The 25,327-nt window shown below is 34.8% G+C and overlaps 1 protein-coding gene across 5 annotated transcripts in view; it reads right to left on the minus strand.

Moving 5' to 3' along the window:
• The window catches only part of fstl1b (follistatin-like 1b), a 151,298-nt gene that overhangs the window by 27,463 nt on the left and 98,508 nt on the right, over nucleotides 1-25,327 (minus strand). For 3 of the 5 annotated variants that reach the window (XM_073911617.1, XM_073911618.1, NM_001039621.1), the window contains 4 exon segments: nucleotides 11,618-11,722; nucleotides 8,242-8,371; nucleotides 4,859-4,891; nucleotides 1,563-1,693 (listed from right to left, as the gene is read on the minus strand). In XM_073911617.1, coding sequence (XP_073767718.1) covers nucleotides 1,563-1,693; nucleotides 4,859-4,891; nucleotides 8,242-8,371; nucleotides 11,618-11,722 — 399 coding nt within the window. 5 annotated transcript variants of the gene reach the window in all.

Genomic DNA, 25,327 nt, shown 5'->3' on the forward strand with positions numbered 1-25,327 from the left:
AAAACCATCTAAAGAAAATGTATTTCCCAGTGCTGGGTTTCGGCTGGGCATCTGCTATGTAAAACAGATGCCTGAATAGTTAGTGGTTCATTCTGCTGTGGTGACCCCTGGTAAATAAGAAACTAAACTGAAGGAAAATGAATGAATGAATGAATGAATGAATGAATGAATGAATGAATGAATAAATAAAGAATTAAAAAATGAAGAGAAATATGAATATTCAGAAGCATATAAAGAGTTGTGTTATAGCAACATTACAAAGTAAACATACTACCTGATCTAACTTACTTTTAAATTAATTTCATATTAGGTTTGTTAAGGCTTGAACACCTCTGATTCAACCACTAAAGCGCAGAAATAACTTTTACCTTGTGACCAAGCACATTGTATATCAATACCTAGTACCTTTATGACAGTTCTGTCAAACAAGTTGCTATAAATACAATACTTCATGTGCTCCCTAGACTTTAGACCTAGACGTGGTGAAAAAGTGTGAAAAATATTATCACTGAGTGTTTGCCTCCTGTAATTCAAAGTCAATTTAGCATATTGGCAGAGCGCACATTATAGGACTACACATTACCATTGTATTACATACACATTGCATCCCGCAGACTTAAGTAAATTAGGAAATCTGTAATTATCACATCATTTAATGATGATCCGAATGATTTCCTGAATCAAGCTCATTATCGAGCTCGGTGAACACTGAAGGTGCCAATGATGATGATGATGATGATCTTCAATGCAAAAATGATTCTTACTCTTCACTTTAAAATGAAACATACAAGGAAAAAAAATCCTTACAAACATAATGCCATGAACAATGTATGAATTTAAAACTTTCTGCTTTTTTAAGGCCTAAAACGTAACTAAAAAGTGATTTAAGACTTTAAGAGCCACAAAAACCTGATGCTGTAAACAAGCATGATAATAGTATATTTGTAAAATCACACAATACAGATTCAATCATTAATTTTCCCTTGGATAAGTCTCTTAATTATCAGGGGTCGAACCGCCAACTGTTCAAGCATATGTTTTACGCAGAGGATGCACTTCCACCTGCAACCCAGTACTGGGAAACACTCATACACTACACTCTCGCACTCACACATGCACTCATACAGGAGTTATGTCACTGGGGCAGTACCTTTTCAAACGGTACATATTTGTACCTGAAGAGTCCATAATGGTACCTCAAGGGTACATTTGGGTACTAATAGGCACCTTTTAGGAACCACTGTGGACTATGTGGGTACCAATATGTATCTTTTATAAAGGTACTGCTCCAGTGACAGCTCCTGTACCCTTATTTCTGAGAGTGAACAACCTATTTTATTTACACTATTCGCCTATAGTATTTGGACTGTGGTAGACCGGAGGACCCGGAGGAAACCCATGCCAACACAGGGAAAACAACCCCATACATAAATGCCAACTGGTCCAGCCGGGACTCGAATCAGCGACCTTCTTGCTGTGAGACAACAGTGCTAACCACTGGGCCACTGTGCCACCCACAATAAAGATTCTCACTGGCAAATGCATGAAATGATTGCACACACCTTAAAGTACTTGAGGAGGATATCAGTGAAGTTGGAGCCCTTGGTGAACCAGCCATCAGGAACAACCTCCGTCTGCAGCCACTCGATCACACGTCTGCGCAGCTCGTTACGATCAGCAACATAACACACGACTTCACAACACACACAGAGAACACCGAACAGAGAGTCAGAAAGAAGAACAAACAAACAACTTATATCTCTATATAACAGATGTTTACAGCTTTAGTGAATCTGGCTTTATTATTCTGGGATCCAACAGTTCACTTTAATTCTTCAGTCATACATTTCAATTGTTCTAAACTTATGATATCATGTGTGCTTGAAATATTTTTCAAGTTTAGTTTGAGTATTTTCTTGCAGGGCCTGAAATGAATGCTCTCCAGTGCCAAATCCATGCAAAAAAAGGCATAGACGGGTATATCAAACTATGTTACTCATCAGTGGATGTCATTTCACCAGTTTCTCAAACTGGTTCTGGTCTATTTTATTAATGAATAAACATATAAAACATACAGTTTAATAGCTGAGTAAAAAGTCACTTGCTAATGTGGCGAAATTTTAGTTTTAGGCTTTAATTTCTGGTATTTATACATTTCAACCCTACATGCTCAATTGTCAGGCATGCCTTCGGTTTGTGTCATCAATCTGGCTACCAGCGTTTGCATGGAGTTGAAACCGAAGAGACTGTATTGGCCCATATCCACTGAGTGGTATGGTATGGTTCGATACGTTTTAATGGCCATTTCCACTGTGATAAGGTATCAAAAAGTGAACTGTACCATGCCACTTTTTGGGTACCCTTTCCAAAGGTGCCTAGCACAACAAAAGGTAACCAAAAGGTGGAGCAAGACACGCAGCTGAATGCAATTGGTTAAGAGAGATACGTCACTAGCTTGTGCACAAGCTAGGAGAATGAAAACAAAGGATGCACCATTTTTAAATACACAGCCGATACTGTAATAATATATACATACAACAACAAGCCATGGTCGACAAACCTTGTCATCATCTTGATGAACAGCCACAAAGCCAAGAAAAAGAGCAGACATTATCTTGTGCCCCGTAGTTGTTTACAAGACTTTCTAAAGTGCGATCATTTCTGCTTTCTCGCATGCGTTTGCAGTGCATCTATATTTAAAATAACGAACTTCTTGAGCTAATGATAATAACGTGAGCCTGATTACTGAAGTGCTTATAACATCCGATCCTTTCAGAAACAAACTAATGCGAGAGAGACGCAGAAAAAACAAAGGAGCAAATGATTGTTTCAGCAACCTAAAACAACCTGCCTGTTTAACTATTATCATCGCCTTTTGGACTATTCTGAACTCGGAATGATGAAATTACTTTCTAACAAGAGGTTACATGTGCTGCTGAAGATTAAAGATACAGATGAGACATTTGCACTGACTGTGGGTTATATGTTGATATGATTTTCTGTAATCTGTAACATATCGGAGACTGTAAAGCCTGGAGCCGAGTCATAGACCTCTACTGTCTGCGCGTGTACGTCACAAAACGGACGAGGCTTTTATACTTGCCGCGTTCACCATTGTGATATTCTTTAAAACGACAGGGGGCGTTCAAAATAAACCCACCGTGAAGTCAGATTGACAAACAGAGAATTAGAAAGTTGCCAGAACTACGTCATATCATTAATATCATTCAATATTTTTAAATAAATTATTTTTATAAATATTTTAATGATTAAGAGGATTTTTATGACCATTCAAGATTTTTTTAATCAAACTTTGATGCTTTACTTGCTTTTGTTTATATTTCAGACAGTTTTACCTATTAAAGTTTATTAAAATATTAATGACAAGAGAACATGGGTCTCTACAAATATATATTTTTATTATGGCAAGAATGGGTGGCGCAGTAGGTAGTGCTGTCGCCTCACAGCAAGAAGGTCGCTGGTTCGAGCCTCGGCTGGGTCAGTTGGCAATTCTGTGTGGAGTTTGCATGTTCTCCCTGTGTTCGCGTGGGTTTCCTCCGGGTGCTCCGGTTTCCCCCACAGTCCAAAGACATGCGGGACAGGTGAATTGGGTAGGCTAAATTGTCCGTAGTGTTGACACATTACTGTCTGGCTAGTTTCTGTCCTCTTTTTATGTTAAAAAGGTAATAATAGTTTAACATTCCTGACCATTATCACCAATAAAGCCTAGAAAAACAGGGAACCGGTGTATTGTAAACCAATAGCTTCAAATATTATTTTCCAGTTATCATAGAAATGTGTTTTCTATTTATAGTTTTGTAACTATTAAATTGTTTTAAATTCAAAAGTGTTAAATATATTTAATTGTTATATCAGTATAAAACCTATAAATGGTGGAAAAACAATTTTACCATGGCCTCTTTTGGCTTTAACAAACTTTTCCCTCAGGTTTTTCCATAAATTTTCAACAAAACCTTTCCTCCTTTCCCACTGCTGTTGCAGTTTCTAGCCAATAATTATTGATTATCTCGATTATCACAGATCATAAAGATGTCTGTACAGCCGTACCTGTTTCAGACAAAATCTCTTCGAAGTGAATCATATTCAACTCAAATCAAACGTGGTGCCTCCGCAAACACAGTGATGAAGACTACTAGCGGATGCGTCGAGTATAAACTAAGGTTAAGGCTCTGTATGTGTTCATATATGTTGCATTTATTTATTTATTTATTTTATATAATTGCAGACGTTACAGTAGGCTATTTCGCATCATTGATCTGCAGTTACAGTATAATCAAATCCTGTCTATAGAAAAGGTAGTAATGAGCATTTACACATATACACAAGTATTTATTTGTATGAAGCATCTGTTTTGTGAGAAGTGCTTCTCATATGATATATGAACGACCCATACTATTGGTACCATTTTGGCAGTGGAATTTCAAGCCTGATAAAGGTGACCCGTACCGACCCATACCATACCGTACTGTACCACTCAGTGTAAATGGGCCATATGAACCCCCCTCCCCCCACCCCCCTAAAAATCTGAATTTGCACTGCAATACCTAATTCAACTACTAGGTTGTTAATCCTAAACACTAAATGTTTAAAAACTTACAAATGGTTTAAAATCGCAAAACTAAATGACAAAAATGGGTTCAAGGTTAAATACATTCTCCACATCTAAAGAGTTGTGTTGTGCGAAGTACAATAATCCTCCTGCTGCAGAGTCAGAGAGTTTATGTCTGCTCTCGGTATCTCCAAGCCTTTACAATATATCAGTAATTAAAGGTAATCTGCGCAGATAAGTACTGTAATCATAGTTTGGCTATGAGCCCACGGCCATATTACAACTCACCTGGACTGGCCGCAGCCTTCTCCTTCTTCTTCTCTGTAAGAGAGAGAGAGATAAACGTGAGTGGACTGATCTCTCAGGTGAACAATCTGCATGTGATTATGCCAGAATCCTCCCTCGGTAATCAGTCGCTCTTTGCATCACCAATAGATAACAAGTTACAACGTCACATCACAGCATACCGTGATATAATAGGTCAGAATTACATGATATCAGATTTGCACCTGGATTTGACTGCATGTTCAATGTTCAATGATCACACTGCTGAGATGGTAATATTGCGAGTCGGAGAGGTCAGTGTTACAGAATCTGGTCTTCTGATAGTAAAAAAAAAAAACTAGCAGAGACGTCCTGTTCCAGGCAGATAAACTGTTCCCGATGGATCTTAGTTGTTGGACATTGCTAAATGAATCAATACATCAGCCTATTGTCCAGCAGAAAGGCGTGATCAATCTAAACCCAAGTCTACAGTAGATGTAAACACTGCTTTTGTCCACAGTAAATAACCCCTCTATGGGTCCATTCAAATGCCTGTAGCTGCAGACGGATGTCAGGATTCCCATGATGCCTTTCCTGCGTACACATGCTCCCAACATCACAAACAATTTCAAAATTGATTTTTTATAACCATGTAATAAACACAGAGTGTTCAAAACACAGACAGTGTGTTCCCAGCTGGTTAATATTCAATCCAATTTAATTGATTAGTAGTGACAGTAAAAATATTTCTAATTTGTCTTTATTTCAAGCATATTCTTTTAGTTGGATTTTCTCTTCATAAAAGAATGCTGAAATAAAATGCTTTGTTGTTTTATTTAACAATGATAATTACAAGGAATGTCTTTTTTTGGCAGCAAATATTCATAATATAATGATTTCTCTGGGACTGTGTGACATTGAAGACTGGAGTAATGATGCTGAAAATTAAGCTTTGCATCAAAAGACTAAATGACATTTTAATTAGAAAAATTACCCACTAAATTGTTTCTTTATAAGATGCAATGACTGATTAATTATCAGACTTAAGAGTCAAACGCTAATCTTAGCAATGCTTTTACTAAAAAAAAAAAAATGGCACATTTACGACAAAAAGACATGACTACAAATATTTTTATGTTACTTTAAATTATTTACATAAGTAAATCAGGTTTCAACAATTTTTTTCTAGAGCAAAGTTGCAAAGTTTAACTTAATATTTTTATGCAGTTTGATTGAGATGACTAGACAAGTGAATACACAAGACGTGTCACTCGTATCTTTTTGAATGAGGAAAAGTGCAACAGTCAATATGGTGAATAAAGACCCACCTACTAGTACAGGAGCCAATGATTGATCACTATTTGGTGAATAAGGCCGCCTTCTAGTACAGGAGCCAATCATTAATCGCTATAGACTGACGATACTCTGGGGCAGGGGCTCACACCAGACATGAGTTTCTGCAGATGTTTGTGATTTGGAGGTTTAGAAATGAAACTAAAGAGACAGTTGTTGTTTAATTCTATTGGTGATTCCTAATCTGAAATTTAATGGTAAGCTTGGTAAGCAGTTTTGAAGAATTTGATGTTGCCCTATTTAGACAGAATACCCAAGCATACTGCCCGATACGTGTTGGTGGCCACCGAGTGAAATGACTTGCCTTAAAGGGACTTTAAAGTTTTAAAAGTTTTCACAGTGTAATATTCTGCAAGGAAATGGTGGCCAGTTGAACAGATTATATTGTGATCAAGCTTGAAAAAATCCATGTATAATAACTATCTATCATCCAAGTAAATTGTAAAGATTGTCATATTTTTATATTCTCAACATGAAAGTTAAAAACTACTACAACACAAGCAAAACATTTTCCTTTGCACTTGTTTTTATAATGTTGTACTTTTTAATCCACTACATTCATAAATGTAACAGGGCATAATGTTCCTTTGAACTGGAGAAACTGACATGAAGCGCTGTTTGATTTGTGGACAAGCTGATTCTTAACAGTTAATCTGTTAAATCCGTCTTCAAATCCAGTGAAAACCTCTTTGTGTATTGGATTGATGTGATTTCATCTGTTGTCTAGTCAGCAACTCACTGACTTCAAATGATCTGGTCAGAGTGAGTCTCCAGTTAATTATTTACTGGTTTATTATCATGTGTAAGCATTTTCAGGTAGTGTTTTGCTCTTCCAGAATTAACATGACAAATCTTTTGAATCACCATTTCAGCTCTGCAGCAAATTTTGAATTTCTTTTACAGAAGTTTTCCTCTCTACATTCAACCGAGTGCCTAGTCACATCCACCTGGAGTGAATTGATAAAAATAGTCATACTTTAAAGACAACCCTAAAATGGTTAGATGCATGTAAATATTGCATTTTTCATTATATTGTTTCAGAATTCTGATACCCAAAGAAAAAAATATATATTTCTTACTTTTTTTTGGTAATGTTTTTATTTTAGAATCTGTCATTTCTGATCTAAAAAAGGATATTTAAATGTGCCATAGAGTACATTGATTAAATTGTTCTCTGATATAAAAAAAATAGTTTTAGATGCTTATTTAGAATCTGAGAGACATAACAAGATTAAAACTTGCATTAAGCACTAATTCAGCAGTGTTCCATTACAAATGTAAATGTGTCTGTTGCCTCATTAAAAAGTACTTAGCAAGTTTCCCGATATACATTTTAAACTAACTAAAGATACAGTTAATTAGACGTTATAACTGCCCACTACCTAATGATACCCAGAGTTCATGTCCTGCTGGTCCTGTTTTCAAAATAAGAGTCCCACATATAACATCATACAAGCTAAGATAAACCTAAAAATCAGGGGAAAAAATATAGGAAATGTTGTGGCCAATCAAATGCAGCCTCTGGCATGCATATTATTAATTTTGTGTGCAAATTAATAGTCTGTGTTTTGGCCCGTTTTTCACAAGGAGTGGAACAATGGTCATTTCAATCAAGGTACTGTACTCTTATCACTCAGCTTTGCCTATGTACTGTATATCCTGATTTTTATTCTATGGCACCATTACAATATAGTTTAAGCCATTATCTAGTGACCACTTTGATAGCCGATTTTATTTAACTATAATATTGCAACTGCGAAGACTGAAACTGAATACACAGTTGGAGCTGTGGTGGAGAAGAGTATCCGTAAATGTGCTGCAGATTGGAACACTGAGATGTGGTTCAGTAAATGTTGAGAAGCAAGCGTATTGGCTGCTGAGGTCCTCCTGCATCACACTTCCTGTGGTTGAAAGCAGATTGCATAGGACCCATCATCCTGTGCACCCAAATGAGTTTTATGATAGAACTTTATATTAGCAGCAAATTTGATTTCTAGTCTGTATCATCCCTAATCAGTCTGCTGTTACTGATTCAAGTTCTTCTGTATGCTCACCTTTGCAGTGTCCATCATGAGCCACTTGGATCTTCAGTCCAGTGAGACAGGCATCACGATGCAGTTCGCAGTGGTTCCGGTATGTCTTTCCATTACTGCCACACACCGAGCGCTTATGAGTCTTGCATTGCTGCAGGAGAACACAACAATGAAAACATCACCACTGCCACATTACAATATCTATCTTGCAAACAACAATAAAATGCATGAAATAAACAAAGGCTGGTGTTTAAATGCTCTGTGACACTGTGACTCTAATTTAATTTTCCTCTGCTTTAAAGCTGACACTAAGCCTGTAATAAAATATAAGTATGGAGAGCAGGCTGGTGGTACCACAATAGTATGATTGTATAATCTGCTGAGCTGTGTAGACACATAGCAAAGTCTATACATCACACATGACCCCAATCCCACACATACAGTACTGTTATTGAGCAAAAGTTTATGAGACTATAATTTTGAGATAAATAATCCTAATAATATAGCATCAGACCTGGCATGATGATACACGGTACATAAATATCTGTTCATTAACAGTTTCTGTATGTTGTGATTCACAAGTATTTTCAGTTTATTTATTGTTGTAAATTGCATTATGAGACTTTGATCTCTGCTCTGTTGACATTTGATGTTGAAAATTCAACTCTACAGTTTAACAAAATGACCTTTATTAATATTAGTAGTTTGAATTAATATAATGTATGAGAAATAATTTATGGAGAGAGATAAGTCTATTAAATGACAGAAAATACTGGCAGTTTATTAAAAGGTTTTATACCGCAATATACAACACAAACCCAGACAATATATCACTTTAAACTGTTAAAAATGTCAATGAAAGTCACTTTTTCCAAAATTTTTTAAGTTAAAAGTTGTTGGAAAAAAGATTAGGGTCCCATAATGCAATTTAAAAACATAAATAAATGGGGGAAATACCATAAAAACAATCACAAAATACAAAAAAACTGCTAATATCTGAATGATTTTTAGTGTAGAAAACCATCAGGAAGCAAAAACTAGATTATTATAGACGTAACTAGTAGTTTACTAGTAATTGTAGAACAATGATTTAAAAAATGCATTTAACGAAACTGAACACTATTTATGTACACTTAAATGACCAGACAATTAAATTAATTATTAATTAAATTAATTAAATCTGTCGGAATGGAAAATGGATAGATGCTGACTACACCATCCTACTTTGTATTATTATTATTATTATTATTATTATTATTATTATTATTATTAATATTATTATTATTAATATTATAAGTATCATTATTATTATTATTATTATTATTTTTATTATTATTATTAGTAGTAGTAGTATTACTACTACTACTATTATTATTATTATTATTATTATTATTATTAGCATAATTATTATTAATATTATTAGTATCAATTTTATTATAATTATTATTATTACTATTATTACTATTATTAGTATCAATATTATTATTATTATTATTATTATTATTATTATTATTATTAACTTTATTATTATTATTATTATTATTATTATTCAGTCACATGATGACACCAAACAGTCAAGCACAGTGAAGAGACAGATAAGCACATATATATTCAGTTATGGTCAAAGTGATTGATGTTACCCCCCTGGATGTTCCAGTGATAGTTTAATTGCCAATTCATTTTCTGGAAATAACATACCTTTGAATGTCATGATTGACCAATCAGAATCAAATATTCCAGTGAGTTGTGTAATAAGTTTCATTTTAAAAAGTGAATTTTGTAATAATGTATTGATTATAAAGGTACTGTACATGTTCGATAAGCATGTTTTTAGTTTGTTGAGAATCAAACTACGCTTTCTTTGATGTGTTTGACTAACAAACAAAAGCACATGTAAATTACTTTTGATATTCATTGTCTTCCATTCAATATTACATTCATATTTTCTTAATTTCAAATGCACAGTTATATATACAGTTGATTTATTATAATTATTAGCCCCTTTATTTTTCCCCCAATTTCTGTTTAACTGAGAAAAATGTTTCAACACATTTCTAAACAGTTTTAATAACTCATTTTTAATAACTGATTTCTTTTATCTTTGCTAAGATGACAGTCCATAATATTTTACTAGATGTTTTTCAAGACACTTCTATACAGCTTAAAGTGACGTTTAAAGGCTTAACTAGGTTAATTAGGTTAACTAGGCAGGTTAGGGTAACTATGCAACATTTTGTATAACGATAGTTTCTTCTATAGACTCGTGTTCTATAGATCGAAAAAATATATAGCTTAAAGAGGCTAATCATTTTGACCTCAAAATGGTGTTTCAAATATTAAAAACTGCTTTTATTCAAGCCAAAATAAAACAAATAAGACTTTCTCCAGAAAATGATCAGACATACTGTGAGAATTTCCTTGCTCTGTTAAACATCATTTGGGAAATATTTAATAAAGAAAAAGGGTGAGGGGGGGAGTCTAATAATTCTGATTGCAACTAGAATATATAGAAGTTTTAATAGAAATTACATTAAACAACATTTTAGTTGCATTTCAAGTGTGCTCTTTCAAAGTTTGCTATTTATGTAATGTTATTTTTTTAAAGGAATTGTTCACCCAAAGTGTAAATGTCTTTACAATTTACTCACACTGAAGTAATACTAAGCATTAATTATTACTATTCTTCAGTTAAACATAAAAAAAGTTCTTCTTAAGAAAGCCACTGACATCCAGTCAGAAACACTTTGGAAGTCAACAACTGCTTTCCACCATTTTTCAGTATATCTTTCTGTTGTGTTTAACGTAATAAAGAAGACAGAAAACAAGAAAATGATGACATAAATGTATTTTTTGGGGGATGAACTATCCCTTTAGGTATACTAATGTGTACTTCCTTTCTATCACAGACATTCAGTGTTTCCAAAGCCATTGAAAATTAGACCATATCAGATAACAAAGAAAACGTTTTAAAATATGGAGAAGTCAGCAAACTTTCTACACCACACAAACATTAGATCAGGGGTGGCCCACCCTGTTCCTGGAGAGCCACCTTCCTGCAGATTTCAGTTGCAACCCATATCAAACACACCTGAACCAACTAATTAGGACCTGAACACCACGTGATAATTACAGGCAGGTGTGTTTGATATGGGTTGCAACTGAAATCTGCAGGAAGGTGGCTCTCCAAGAACAGGGTTGGCCACCCCTGCATTAGATCATTAATATACCTTTTTCTACAGTTACTCAGTTTTTTTTATCAGCAATAATTTTATTTAATAAGCTGTAAGATTAGGTATACATCTATAAAATATTTTAAAATTCTCACCCAGTCATCCAAAGAAAACATAAATGTCATGGAACTGTACTGCATATGAATTGCTGTGAAGAGAATCATTACCTCAATGCACAGACAGCTGGGTTCTCCTTTCTCATTCACGGCACACTCTCGTCCAGCACCACAGAACACATTAGCACACACCTTTGATTTGCTTTGAGCCTCCTGCTGACAAACACAGAAATGAACAACATAAATAAAACACAGACACACCGCAGCAATGCTTTAATTGGGTACTAGGTGAAAATAAACTTTGCTCCCTTCCAGACTCTCACCACCAGAGGGCGAGCTGCAACCGCACTGCAGAGTTTACATTTTTAAAGGTCGACTTTTTACTATCCATTTGACATTTAACCATCTACAAACACACAAGTTGGTAAGGATCGCTATATTTACCATGTATAAAGTTTACTTCTGACAAACGAATGTTTGTGGTTTGACATCTCTATTCCAGCAGCTCATGAAACCCAGCCACTAAACTAAAACAACAAAAACTCTAGTGTGTGAAACAGGACCACAAATTCCCCACAAAGGTAGACATACATGTGTATGCCTGCTCTTGCTCTCTCACACCATGTTTCCTCAGTTTCTGGGGACTGAAGATTGATAACATACTCTAAAAATGGCCGAAGTGGAAACACTCCAGAGAGCTTCCCGCCAACAGTTTCCCTGACAACTAGTGGTTCTCCTTGAAAACTGGGACAACTACAGATCTGGATCAGCAACCTCTCATGCTGTAACAAATGTGTGTCCGACAAGGTACATCAGCTCTCAAATAGCACAGGGAGTCTGATATTGAGAAAGTACATATAATTTGTATTTTTGTAATAGTTTGATATTTAAATAAATTCTAACTAACAATATAAAACTTCTACATATGTTGGTCAGACTTCGTAAACTGTGAGTGTTAGCCTACAGTGAGTGTTAGTGTGAGCCTACTGCAAACTCCCCTTCAACATAATGAAAAGAAAACTACATTAGTTAAAGTGATTTTTTTATAATGTTTAATTTTAAAAATACTACATGTTAAATGACCACATTTCAATTATAATAATAATAATTAAAAGTTTTTAACATTGATAGGCTAATAATATTGTCGCAATAAACAGTATTAGTGTTTTTATTGTCTACTTAAATTTAGTCATGGTTTATCGATCATATAATATATGTTTAATATAATCTGAAGTGTTTTATGCTATGTATTTTATGGTTTATTTAACATTATCCACATCATGGATAATGGATAACAAATAATTAAAATAAATAAAATTCTCATAATAGGCGACGCAGTAGGTAGTGCTGTCGCCTCACAGCAAGGTCGCTGGGTCGCTGGTTCAAGCCTCAGCTCAGTTGGCATTTCTGTGTGAAATTTGCATGTTCTCCTTGCGTTCGCGTGGGTTTCCTCCGGGTGCTCCGATTTCTCCCACAGTCCAAAAACATGTGGTACAGGTGAATTGGGTAGGCTTAATTGTATGAGTGTCTGTGTGAATGAGTGTGTGTGGATGTTTGTCAGAGATGGGTTACGGCTGGAAGGGCATCCGCTGCATAAAAATGTGCAGGATATGTTGGCGGTTCATTCCGCTGTGGCGACCTCGGATTAATAAAGGGACTAAGCCCACAAGAAAATGAATGAATGAATGAAATACTCATAATTTACCAAACGTGACACTCTCTTCTACCAGCAGATGGAGCACTGATATCAGGTTTGTTTGACTACATCACAATCATGGGCTGTTTACAAGGACCTTTAAAAACTAAATAGATTTAAGTACAATTAAAAGTAACTTTAGTTTTAACATGTTTCTAAAAAAATGTTTAACATGACACATGCTTAAAAACACTCCATAACAGAAGAATGTGTCCTGCACTAAGTTCAAGAGCATGTTAAAAATAGACGGAGGGTCTTAATTCTGATTAGATTAGATGCTGTCAGAATGTATGTCATTCTTTTTTCCTGAAACAAACGTCATTATCTTTCAGGTCACTTAATATGTCTCACTTCTAAAAAATAATTTTCAATAGACTCTTCCTTTTCTCTATACCTTTTTCCCGTGCGTTTCTCTAATATCCCCCTGCTACAGTACCCCAGTCTCCACAGCACAGCCATAGTCATGTGAACAGGGATTTAGCCAATCACGTGCTGCCAAGTTGTGCCTGGAGTAACAATTTAGGAGTTTCCTGAAATACCCCTCCTGCTTTCCAAAGCCTCCCAAGCGTCCAACTATAATCTAATGCAGTCTGTGTTCAAGAAGGGTGTCGTCACATCTAAAATCTGGCCCGTTCTTTCCTTTCCCATGAACTGTGATTACTGGTTCCACCCTCACTAAGTAACACACACACTGACATGCACACAAACCAAAACACACACACAGACGGACCCTTCCCCCCTTTGCAGCTCATGCATGAGTCATTCAGTGTCAGCAAACTTTCCAGGGGGAGATTTTCTACCCAAAGGCCTGAATACTTCTGAACAGCTTTAGAGGGATATGCTCTGAAACAGGTCTTAGTGATCATTTAAATTTACAGTTTGTTCGGGTAAAAGGAAATATATTATGCCTTTTATAGGATATATTACAAGTCTCTAATATCCCCAGAATGTGTCTGAGATGTTTTAGCTTAAAATACCTCACAGATCATTTTATATAGCTTGTCAAGTTTCGCTTTATTTAGGTTTTTGTGTGTCTCTTTAAGTGCTAATAACCCACATCTAAACGCTACTCTAAGGTGCTGTTTACAGTGGTGTGTTTTCTTGTTAAAATGCATGTTTTGTTGCACTTATGTCTTATTGACCAGCAAAAACAGCATTTTGAAAATATTAAAGTCTCCTTTTAATTTAAAACACTGGTGTTTCATTTCAGAATAGACGGACAGAAATGAACAATTTTAAAAACAGAGGCTCAGACTATTCTGTAGTATGGCGTATTGTTCCCTTATGCATCAATCTCCTTTCATATGACCACACACAAGAGGTAGCCCTTTCAAGTACAGATGCTGGCACAATATCTACATGCCCAATGAGCATGAATGGTCACATATCATGTGTTTTAGGTTCCGTTTAACATAACATAACATAAAAACACTTAAGTTTTAAAACGGCGTTTTAGAATGAAAACGATCCGCGTCCACAATGGCATTTCACCTAGCATTTCTGAACAACTCTCCGTCCACACTATACCACTTAAAACACACATGCACGTGACCACACACACACACACACACACACACACACACACACACACACTCTAGCATGCACTGCAGCAACTGTTCATCAGGAATCTACCGCTAGATGTGTATAATTTTAATGTCCGTTATACTTTTACAATGGCCATTATTGATTATTGAAACTGATTTCCAGCAAAAGAGAGGGTGTGTTTCGTAATTTCAATGAAAATGAAAGGAGAAAGTTATGGTATAGGCTCCATTTTGTTATAAATATGCATACAGTGAAGATCACAGTCATATAAATATGTAGCTTCACGACGCCTCAACATTTTTGGTGTCTGCTAAGTTGCTAACACCAAAATGAAAATAGCAGTTCCTTATATCATGTTTTCATTTTATTGTTAAGAAAGTGAAACAATTTAGCCAGGGTGATGTGAATGAGATTATAAAGTAAATTTTTCACTTTGAAGATTAACCCGACGTGTCCTCGGGAGTTTGTTTTTTATATCAAACAGCATTTTCAAAAAGCTCAGTTTTTAGCACTCGAAAACTAGACAGATGGCGTAACCGTAGCAAAATGCATGCGCTTTAAAGCCAAAATGTATTAGTGTAAACGGGGCCTCAGGTTGTCGATGAAGATTGGAAAGCAGTAAAATTGACAGTCTGGATGAGGATTGCTTTCATTGTAAAAAAAACACTAAATGCAGCCTGACACACCAGATACAACAAAAGTAAAATCATATGCTCCCAAAATAACCAAAAAGACCTGGGGCCTCATGTATCAACGCTGCGTACGAACAAAAACTTTGCGTACGCCAGGTTTTACGCTCAGAATTGCTCACGTTTGGATTTACTAACGATGAAATGAACAGGGGAATGTGCACAGCATGACGCCAACTTCATGGCTGGCGTACGCACATTTCTTGTGCGTGTCTGTTTTATTTCCATTGGCGACTCCTAGAGGCAGTTGTGTTAAATTCCTCTCTACAAAGTGTCTTTGAGCCATGGTGCAATGGCAGCTGTGTGACAGGTTCATCTGCATGTCTAGCAGGTATACAAGGTTTCCATACCATGTAGTTGACCAGCCAAACATTAAAACGCAATTTGCAGCGGCCCTCTGTTTTCCCAATGTAATCGGAGCGATCTACTGCACACACATTGCTATAAAGGCGCCATCTGAAGATGAATTTCCATACATGAATCAGAAACATTTCCATTCAATAAATGTGCAAATAAAATATGATGCACAGACTTATTAATGATTCCTACTTTTATCTTCCTCGTGATAAATACTAGGCAAAATCTGATATGTAGTGGGGGGAGGGGGGGGGGGAAATAAGAATGAGTCAGACGCTGTCATCAGACGCTGGATTCAATGTCGATGTCGATGTTCAGACCCAACTGTGTTAACCGCATCAGCTAAAGTCTCCCACTCTATTTTTTTCTTTTGTTATTAATTCCGGAGGCTAACTTGCAAATAACACCATTTTTCTCCGGTCTACCTCCGAAAAAAGCACCTCCAACTCACATTCTGTTTAAAGTTTCTCTTTTTCCTTGCTTTTGACATTGCTTTTTCGCTTGGTTTCGCCAAAGTAGAGTCATTAGCATATTCATATGGGGGAGGAGGCAGGGAGGGGTTTTGCGCATGCACGTGTGCTTAGTTTCACATTAATTCGGATGTACAAAGAGAATACGCGTGGGATTCGACGTACGCAGTGTTTCATACGTCTGAATTTTTTACTGCGTACGCACAAAGCTGTAAATGTTTTAGTATGAATTCAACGCAAGTCATAGTACATGAGGCCCCAGGAGTGGATTGAAGCCTAACATGTTCAACTGGACGGTGATAAAGAAGAAGAGGTTACAACTTCTAGACTGAACCAGTACATTTCTGAATGGTTAGTGGTTTAAAGTATGTAGTTATTGTGAAATAAAGTTGATTTAACTCATCAGCTCATATACTGTTTTGTTCTGGTGTGCTGCCTTTGCAAGTAAACATTATAAGTATTATAGAACCCGAAAATTGTCTGTAATTTTTCCATGTTAAAAATTAAATTTAACCTCTTGTTGTTAACCCTAACCGTAATTGTATTAACACACTGCCTCCGAAAACTTTTATCAGTCATAAAAGAATTCAAGTAGAGTTTGATTTTTCTTATTTTGGCATATGAAAAGGTGTTTTGAGAGGTGTTTTGACAATTCAGAGCCACCGTACAAGTGAATGACAAAATCCAAAATGGCGTCTGAAGAAGCTAATCCACTTGGGCTGCGTCCGAAACCACCTACTACTCAGTAGGTACTGTATTTGAATTTAAACGTACTACTCAGCCGTTAGAAAAGTACGTTCTATACAGTATGAATTTGAAAATTATGAATGGAATTCGGACATACTACATTCGCCTTTTTGTCATGGTCACGTGACCTACCTGCGTCAGTTGCATCCCCTCACTTCCATTCATGAATTCTCTCACGGGGCATTATGGGATATCGCAGTTCAAAATCTTGCCGGAAGTAGTAAGTCATCCGGGTACTTCTCGCCTACTGATTTTCGAATTCTATGAATTCGGACATACTACTCGGCTCGCATACTGATTTTAGCATACTATATAGTATGGAAGTATGCGGTTTCGGACGCAACCCCGGTCTCGCAACACAAAGCCCTATAAGCAAAGACACGGCATACAAAGACTGATTGTTGCAAGTGCTTGCAGAACATTTATTGAATAATTTAGCAATTAACTAATGCACATCACACTCTGTGCACAAGGTTTGTGTGCATGACAAGTTTTTCGTATTTGAATATGTAAAAAATACATATGAAAATTCAGACTTCAGTGTGCAAAGACCTTTACACTATGAGTATGATTCTCTTTGCTGTACAGAAACATAAAAAAGTCAGTCACTGGACTATACAATGCATAATAAGGTGTACCTATTTACTGCACTTGAGGCAAGCAAGCATTTTTACAAAAACAAATCTGATCTCTTTGAATATAGTCAAAGACATTGGTAAATATAGCCACATTATGTTAACAAAGTGCAGTCAGAAAGCAAGTTTGGAAACATTTTGCAAAGTATTAATGAATATACTGAATATAAAGCACAAAGCATTAGTATTGGTTTTTTTGCAAATCTTTACATTTATTCTTGTTGATGAATCAGTCTCAACACACAATAGATTTTGTGCAAATATATAAATGATTACTGACATTATTCAGCACATTTCTTTAAGAAAAATTAATTCAACCACAACTTCTACAATGGCATTGGATATCGGTAGTTCATGGTTTCCCTTCATTAATGAATGTTGTTATTGATGTTAATGTTAATGAAACTCAAGCTGCTACAAGTAAAAAGAAATGCCCGACACTAATGCTGGTCACAAAGAAAGGGTGGATTATTATCAATACACCTGATTGTTTAGACAAACCAAACACCTTATAAAAAGGAACTGTGCATACCAGGTTCCATTAAAGATCATCGTAGGACTTTCTGACTAATAGCTGGCATATTAAAAGTTTATGGGATCTTCATTTGAGAGAGTTTTGTCTTGACAATAGAGGTAGATACTATTGCAGGCCAGCGGTAGCAGAGTTACATTAATGGAGGAAGAACAAAACCAAGCCTCATGCATAAATGAATCTCCTTCTCTACAGGGAAGCCATGCTGACATTTAAACAAATGAACATTGTAGCGCACTTTAGCGAAATCAAATCAAAAAGCAGATATGTTTCCATGACAACCGTGCAGGAGGGCTCCAGAAGCGCTAGGAAATTTACTGTAGGAGAGAGCAAATGAGAGACGGGGGACGAAACGCCCGCAGGTGAACTATGACCTCCGAAATTTCATCGTAGACATGTCAGACTGTCTCAAACTTTTCATGCTGTTCTCCATCCTATTATTCCTTCAAGCTGTTTAATAACAGTTGGTGCTTTGGTTGCAATAAATGGGACATTTCCATGGTGCTGGGTAAATGTAACTGTGTGAACTAACTCTAGTAGATAATTTGGTTTAAAAAAAAATAAAAAATGATTAAAAAACGGTGGTGCATATATGGATCATAAGCCAATAAAATTTTAAAATAAACTTAATATCTCTGAAAAAAAACTTCCTTATGCTGAGTAAAACAAAAGGAAAGAAAATACAATCCAGTGCAATGGATAATTACAAACAACAACACACTCATATTGTCAGGATTACCAGCGAACGTATTTCATAAGATCGCTGGACTTCATTCACAATAACCATGGACTACAAATCCGCCATTTATGGACTACATTTTCATACATGCACTTCACTCACACATGCTTCCTCATCTAGGCTGATTACACTCGCACCACCTGAGGATTGTCAGAGACTGATTGCACACACTATTTAAGCAACACACTCACTCACTCCCATTGCAGAGTCTTGTTATCTGCCACAGTGACATTACAACACGTTCTCCTAGTCTTGTTTTCCCATGTTTTGATCTCAGCCTTGTTTATCCAGTTCTCCAGTTTAGCCGCCTGCCTTCTGACCTCTCGCCTGTTTTCTGATTAGGATTCTGGCCTGCCTCTAAACACCTGTTTGCACCCATATTGACCATTGCTTGCCTGACTTCGATTAAACCTGCATTTGGATCCAAACCTCAGTTGTCATTGTCACTCCCCGTGTTATACATATATTGCTTCTTGTTCAAACTACTTATTTAAATTGAGCTGAGACAAAACAATTCTGGAGACTTTTTTGAAAAACTTAACTGTTATTTGTTCAATACACTTAAATTTGTTACGTTGCTGGGACAACATAAATAAATTGTGTGGAACCCTACTTTTTTCACAGTGCATGTAAATCACCTTTAAAAATAATAATAAAAAATATCAACCCCTTTGATGCATGGTGTCCACATTTGTGGATAATTATTTAACTTAAATTACGGTTCATTAATCTTGGTCATTTTCTCCAAACGACTTAAAGGCAGTGTCAGTACACTGTCAGCTGTATTGTCACAGTGGCTAATCTGTTGTATTCCAGTTATTCTTTGCTTAATGAAATCATTAATCAAAGATGGTTGTCTCAGGAATAACTGTGAAATTTAAGAAGGTTAATTAAGGTTAAAAAAATAATATATATATATATATATATATATATATATATATATATATATATATATATATATATATATATATATATATATATATATATATATATATATATATATATATTAGTATGTACAGTAAAGTATGGTGAATATGTTAGTAATTTATCAAATAAAATTGAGAAAAATTTAGTTTTTATTTACAAAAAACAACTATCCACATATGTGGATGTCATGCAACATTAGATTGTGTAAAATCTATTTTTTAAAGCTGTTAATTGTCTTATGTTGTAATAAAACAGACATTTTACAAATATATCAACATAAATAGTCATTTAAAATGACATATTACAGCATTAAATGGCAATTTTACCCACTCATATGAAAACAAATTTGCATTACAGAATAATTGAGAATATTTCAGAGGACAGTGACAGCAGTGATGAGTATGTGCCAAAAAATAGCATACTCATACTGCAAATGTTTCTGCATATATATATATATATATATATATATATATATATATATATATATATATATATATATATATATATATATATATATATATATATATATATATATATATATATATATATATATATACACACGTTTTATTGTTATTATATTGTACTATTATTGTTTTTAATAAATGAGCTGATGTGAAAAGAAAACAGGCCATTAAAAAAAACACAATATTCCATAATGTCAGCTATGTTTTTATGTCCCATTTTACACCTTAGTTGCATGGTGTCCACATATGTGGACAGTTAAATAATTATTAAATAAAACAAAATTTTGTAAAAATGAAAATGGATTTCAATTTTAGGGTCATAGTAAAGTTATAAAAATAATAATAATAATAAAAAAATCCAGATAATAATTCATTCATAATTCGTGCATGTAAGGTTTAAAGTACAACACTCTATGTTAACATTATAGTTTTAAAAGTGACTTCTAAACTTATTTTAGGAATCTTGAAGTATGTTAATACAATTGTTTTTGTCTTCGGTTTCAATGCAAGCTTTAAGTGTCAGAATTGTGGTTAAAACTGCGGTTACAGATCACTCGGTGAGTGGGAAAAGAGTCTTTTCCCCCAAGCACATCTGAACAGTGTTGCTGTTGTTTATGCAGAGGGCTGATCTGGCAGACCGAGGGCCGGAGTGATTGCCAAGCAGAGGGAGAGAGGAAAGACAGAGAGCAAACATTCCTGCTGAAGAAGAGTCCAGGAATGTGGAGTTTTGTCTGACTCTGAAATCATGACCACATAGAAACGTGACCTTCCTCTAAACTGAATCCTACTCAATACAGCTAAATGCAGTGGCACATGAAGCGGGTAGAATAACATAATATTAATTATTAATATTGACCTAATGTTGTACAGTTAGTTTTATTTAAACATTATAGACCTTTTATGAACAGGTGGATTTTAACACAAATTTCTAAGACATCTATTGGCAACAAATCCTAAAACAAACAAAAAAATTGTTATATAAAATAATGTCTGTCATCTGATTTTCAGTAGTGATGGGAAGTTCGGATCATTTTACTGACACGGATCTTTGAGTCTCGTTCATCGAGATGAACAAATCTAATTTCGAGTCATTTCGTTCATTTAGTTCAATTTGCCAAAATATTATTAAAATGTTACGAATTGCTACCAAACACATCTACAACTAGCCCAAAAGGTTGATCACATGACAAATAAGTCATAAATAGAATACTATAAGAAGGAGAAAATAATAATTCAATGTTTACCTGCCCTTTTGTCTAAGAAGGTATTTTTGTCACTTTGCTCAACTCATCTATTCTTGTCTTCAAATGTCAGTGGTTCGTTACACTGACAGTCACATACTGTATGATCTTAACAAATGTACACAGTCTGAGCCGATAGGAGCCATGATAATTCGTTCACCTTTTGAGTCTTCTGGTTCTTGATTCGTTTGATCATCACGTGACAGAATGACTCAAACCCGAGGACTCGAGGGATGAACGGTTCAATTCTTTTTCCGGCTCTAAACGCATATGATTGGCCCGTGAGGAATGAATGACTCAGACCCGATAGAGGACTCAAACATGAACGGTTCAATTCTTTTCCAACTCTAAATGCATATGATTGGCTTCTGCCTTTCCACGATGAATGACTCAAAGGACTTGAAATGAACAATACCACCTGCACAAATGTGCGCACGTGCGGATGAACGAATCACTTCCTGAGAGGACTCGTAGTTCCCGAGTCATATTGAAGATTCGTTCAAAATGAACGAATCGTTCATGAACGACACATCACTAATTATCAGTTTGTACTTTATTAGTAGATTAAAAGGCTTCAATTAAAAAATATATGCACCCTTTAAAAATACTTGGTTGATTTAACCCAATGCTGGGTCAAATATTGACACAACAAGCTGTGGAATTAAAATTGTACTTTAAATATATATTTTTAAGAACTGGGTGGGATTTTTCCCCCCACATTTTTCCCAATATTTGCTTAAAAAATAAAAGTGCACCTTCAGATGATAGTAGTTCGGGTATTTTTTTTTTTAAACAAATTGTATTAAAGTAAATGTATCTTAAAGTTAGACTTTTACAAAAAAAAAAATAAATAAATAAAAAATAAAATAAATAAATATATATATATATATATATATATATATATATATATATATATATATATATATATATATATATATATATATATATATATATATTTTTTTTTTTTTTTTTTTTTTTTTTTGAATGTATTACCCCTAATTTGGGAATTACTGTATATATGGAAAGCCCAACCACTGGGTAAATACTTTATTATTTAAATTGTTAAACCAATGTTTGGATTTGACCATTTTTAGGTTGAAACAACCTAGCATATTGTTGAGTGCAGTGATATTTTATTATGAACAAATATTGCACTAAATCAAATGAGGGTTTACTTGGTTTTCTAAACATAATGTTTTAGAAAAAGCACCGTGAATATTAATTATCATCAGACATAAACAAAAAGTGTTTATTTGTACATCTGGTATTACGCTGACTTATATGTTTTACCCACCAATATAAGGCTACCGTCTATTTAAAGACATTATTAGGCCCTGTTAATGTGATCAAGAATCTTTTTGACCACTTGTGTCAAAAGCAAAAGGAATTGCTTTTATTTAGTCATAAAAAATCTGCAACTGCATAATTAAAAAATAAATAAAATATGTATAAAATAAAAATAAAATATAAATAAACTGCTCAATTAAAAACTCAATATATGGTCAATAATGCACAAACCTAACTGTTGGTTAAAAATGTGAAATTCAAATTGAATGAAAAAAAGCCCAACATTGGGTTTGTTTTTTATTTGACCTAATACTGGGTTAAGATTTTTAAAATACACCCCAATGTAGGACTTGGTGATAAAATCGATATAGATATTATTACTATTGTCAATATCAATAAAAAAAGATTTGGTATGTAGTTTCGGTATGAAGCGCTATAGTTTTATTAAAATGTGGCTACTGAGCGTACCTTGGAAGCAGTGCTAATATGCTTAGTGTGTAAGTTTGTCATTTCTAATGGAGATGAGTACGTGTCGTGCAAGCGTTGCGCATTTTAGTGCAAACTTATTGGCATTTTCCAGCTAAACCTAGTTGAAAACATGCTAACTTTTCTGAATGCCGCGAATGCACCGCACAGCTTCACACTTTGTATGGAATATACACATTTCAGTTGCAGCAATGGTTTGTCCATTTGTCATCCTCTGCATGAGAAAACGCTTGATGGTTGCCTAGTTACCAGAGACGCCAGGGGAGCGCAAGCGCAAAGTCCATTGTAAACGGTCAACAAATCCTTACGCACGTGCTTGACTCTTCAGATCAGAATAACAACACATGTGAAAATGAATGCCGTGTAGCAGCAGTGAGGAGACTGTAAATAAAAAAGGATTTAAAGATGTAGCCAAAGTGGCTTTTTGGTTTCTTTTCTTGTGCATCCCAGCCACTAGCAGCCCATCTGAAAGATTTTTGTTTTAGCATAGGGAGCAATATAGTCATTCAACTTGTAATTCATTCAGCAATTTGTAATATTGCAGTTTGTATTTGAATAATGATGGTTGGTTCCTTTTCTTAAAAGCTCAGATTTGATTACCATAATTTGTGTTGTTTATAGAGTTTGAGACTTATATCTTTATTATTCACACCCTAAATTTTGCTTTGAATGTTCAGTAATTACGCTTTACCATCGCACACACTTTGTAACATTTAATTCATCAAGTTTGAGTCTTTTTAACCTTTATATTTTTTTAATTATGAAGAGATTAGTTATTTGTTTAAATGTTTTTGCTTTTGACTATTAAAACTATTTGCCTTAGTTATGTTGGTAGATGAAAATAAATTAGTTAAATAAATAAAAAATCCTTATATTCCTACATGTATTGTTAAAAAATGTTCAATAATTATCAATATTGATAGTGATATCGATAAAAAACATGATTTGGTGATAATTTTTGTTTGCAATATCGCCCAGCGTTACCCCAAAGTACATATTTTTGCTCAGTTTGGATTTTGGAATAAACATCTGTTTGATTCTTCAAGAGTGAGCACCATATTTTCACTAAATCATCCAGGAGCTATAAATCTTGATATCATCAAGCACATGTGCAAACTATTAAGTGTTTAAAAAGATATATTATGTCTTAAATATAACTTTTGATTTATGATCGTTTACTGTTTACTGTACTTCGTGTCATGTTTTTCAAGGTTATAAACAATTCAGCTGGTCTTGCTTTTATACAATATGCAGCTTTCCTTAAATTGAACCCACAAAAACCACACAAATGCAGGGGTAATATTACATCATTCTGACCACTGGTCAATCTCCGCTCAGATGCCGGTCAGAGGCTGTTAACCAATAACTTCAAGTGGTGCATTTAAATATATTGAAAACCTGTCATGTGGGTTTGTGCCTCGAGCAATGAAGAGGGAAACTGGACAGCAGTGGAAGAGCATGTGCATATGCGTAAAATGCTGTCTCTGTAACTGTATTGACAGGTGCTGCTTACTTGTGTACAGCTGAACTCTCCTCCAGTACAGTACACAGTTTGTGCTGTTAACGTTGCCAGAAAATCAAATTGTTAAAAAAAAAAAAAAAAGTATGACTGTTTGCGAGCGCAAGGAAAAGTGGCAGAGAACAGCTGAAATCTTTCTTGAGCTGATGACAGCTGTTCATTATGACAGCAAGATTTAGAAAACTGGTGAGAAACAGAAACTGGCTGATTTATAAACAGTATTACATGTTATTGATTGAAATGTATTTTTTCACACTATGCAATAATTGTATTATTTTATTTACTGCTGTGATTCAATGCTGAATTTTCAGCATCATTATAATCTCCAGTGTCACATGATCCTTCAGAAATCTATTTAAAGAGCCCCTATTATGGGTTTTTGAAAATGACCTTCCATGCAGTGTGTAAAACAGCACTAAGTGAATGTAAACATCCAGCTGAGGTTTAAATCTGAAAGTGCACTGTTTAAAAACTATTGATTATTTAC

Source organism: Danio rerio, chromosome 9, assembly GCF_049306965.1.
Source record: "Danio rerio strain Tuebingen ecotype United States chromosome 9, GRCz12tu, whole genome shotgun sequence".
NCBI classification, from domain to species: Eukaryota; Metazoa; Chordata; class Actinopteri; order Cypriniformes; family Danionidae; genus Danio; species Danio rerio.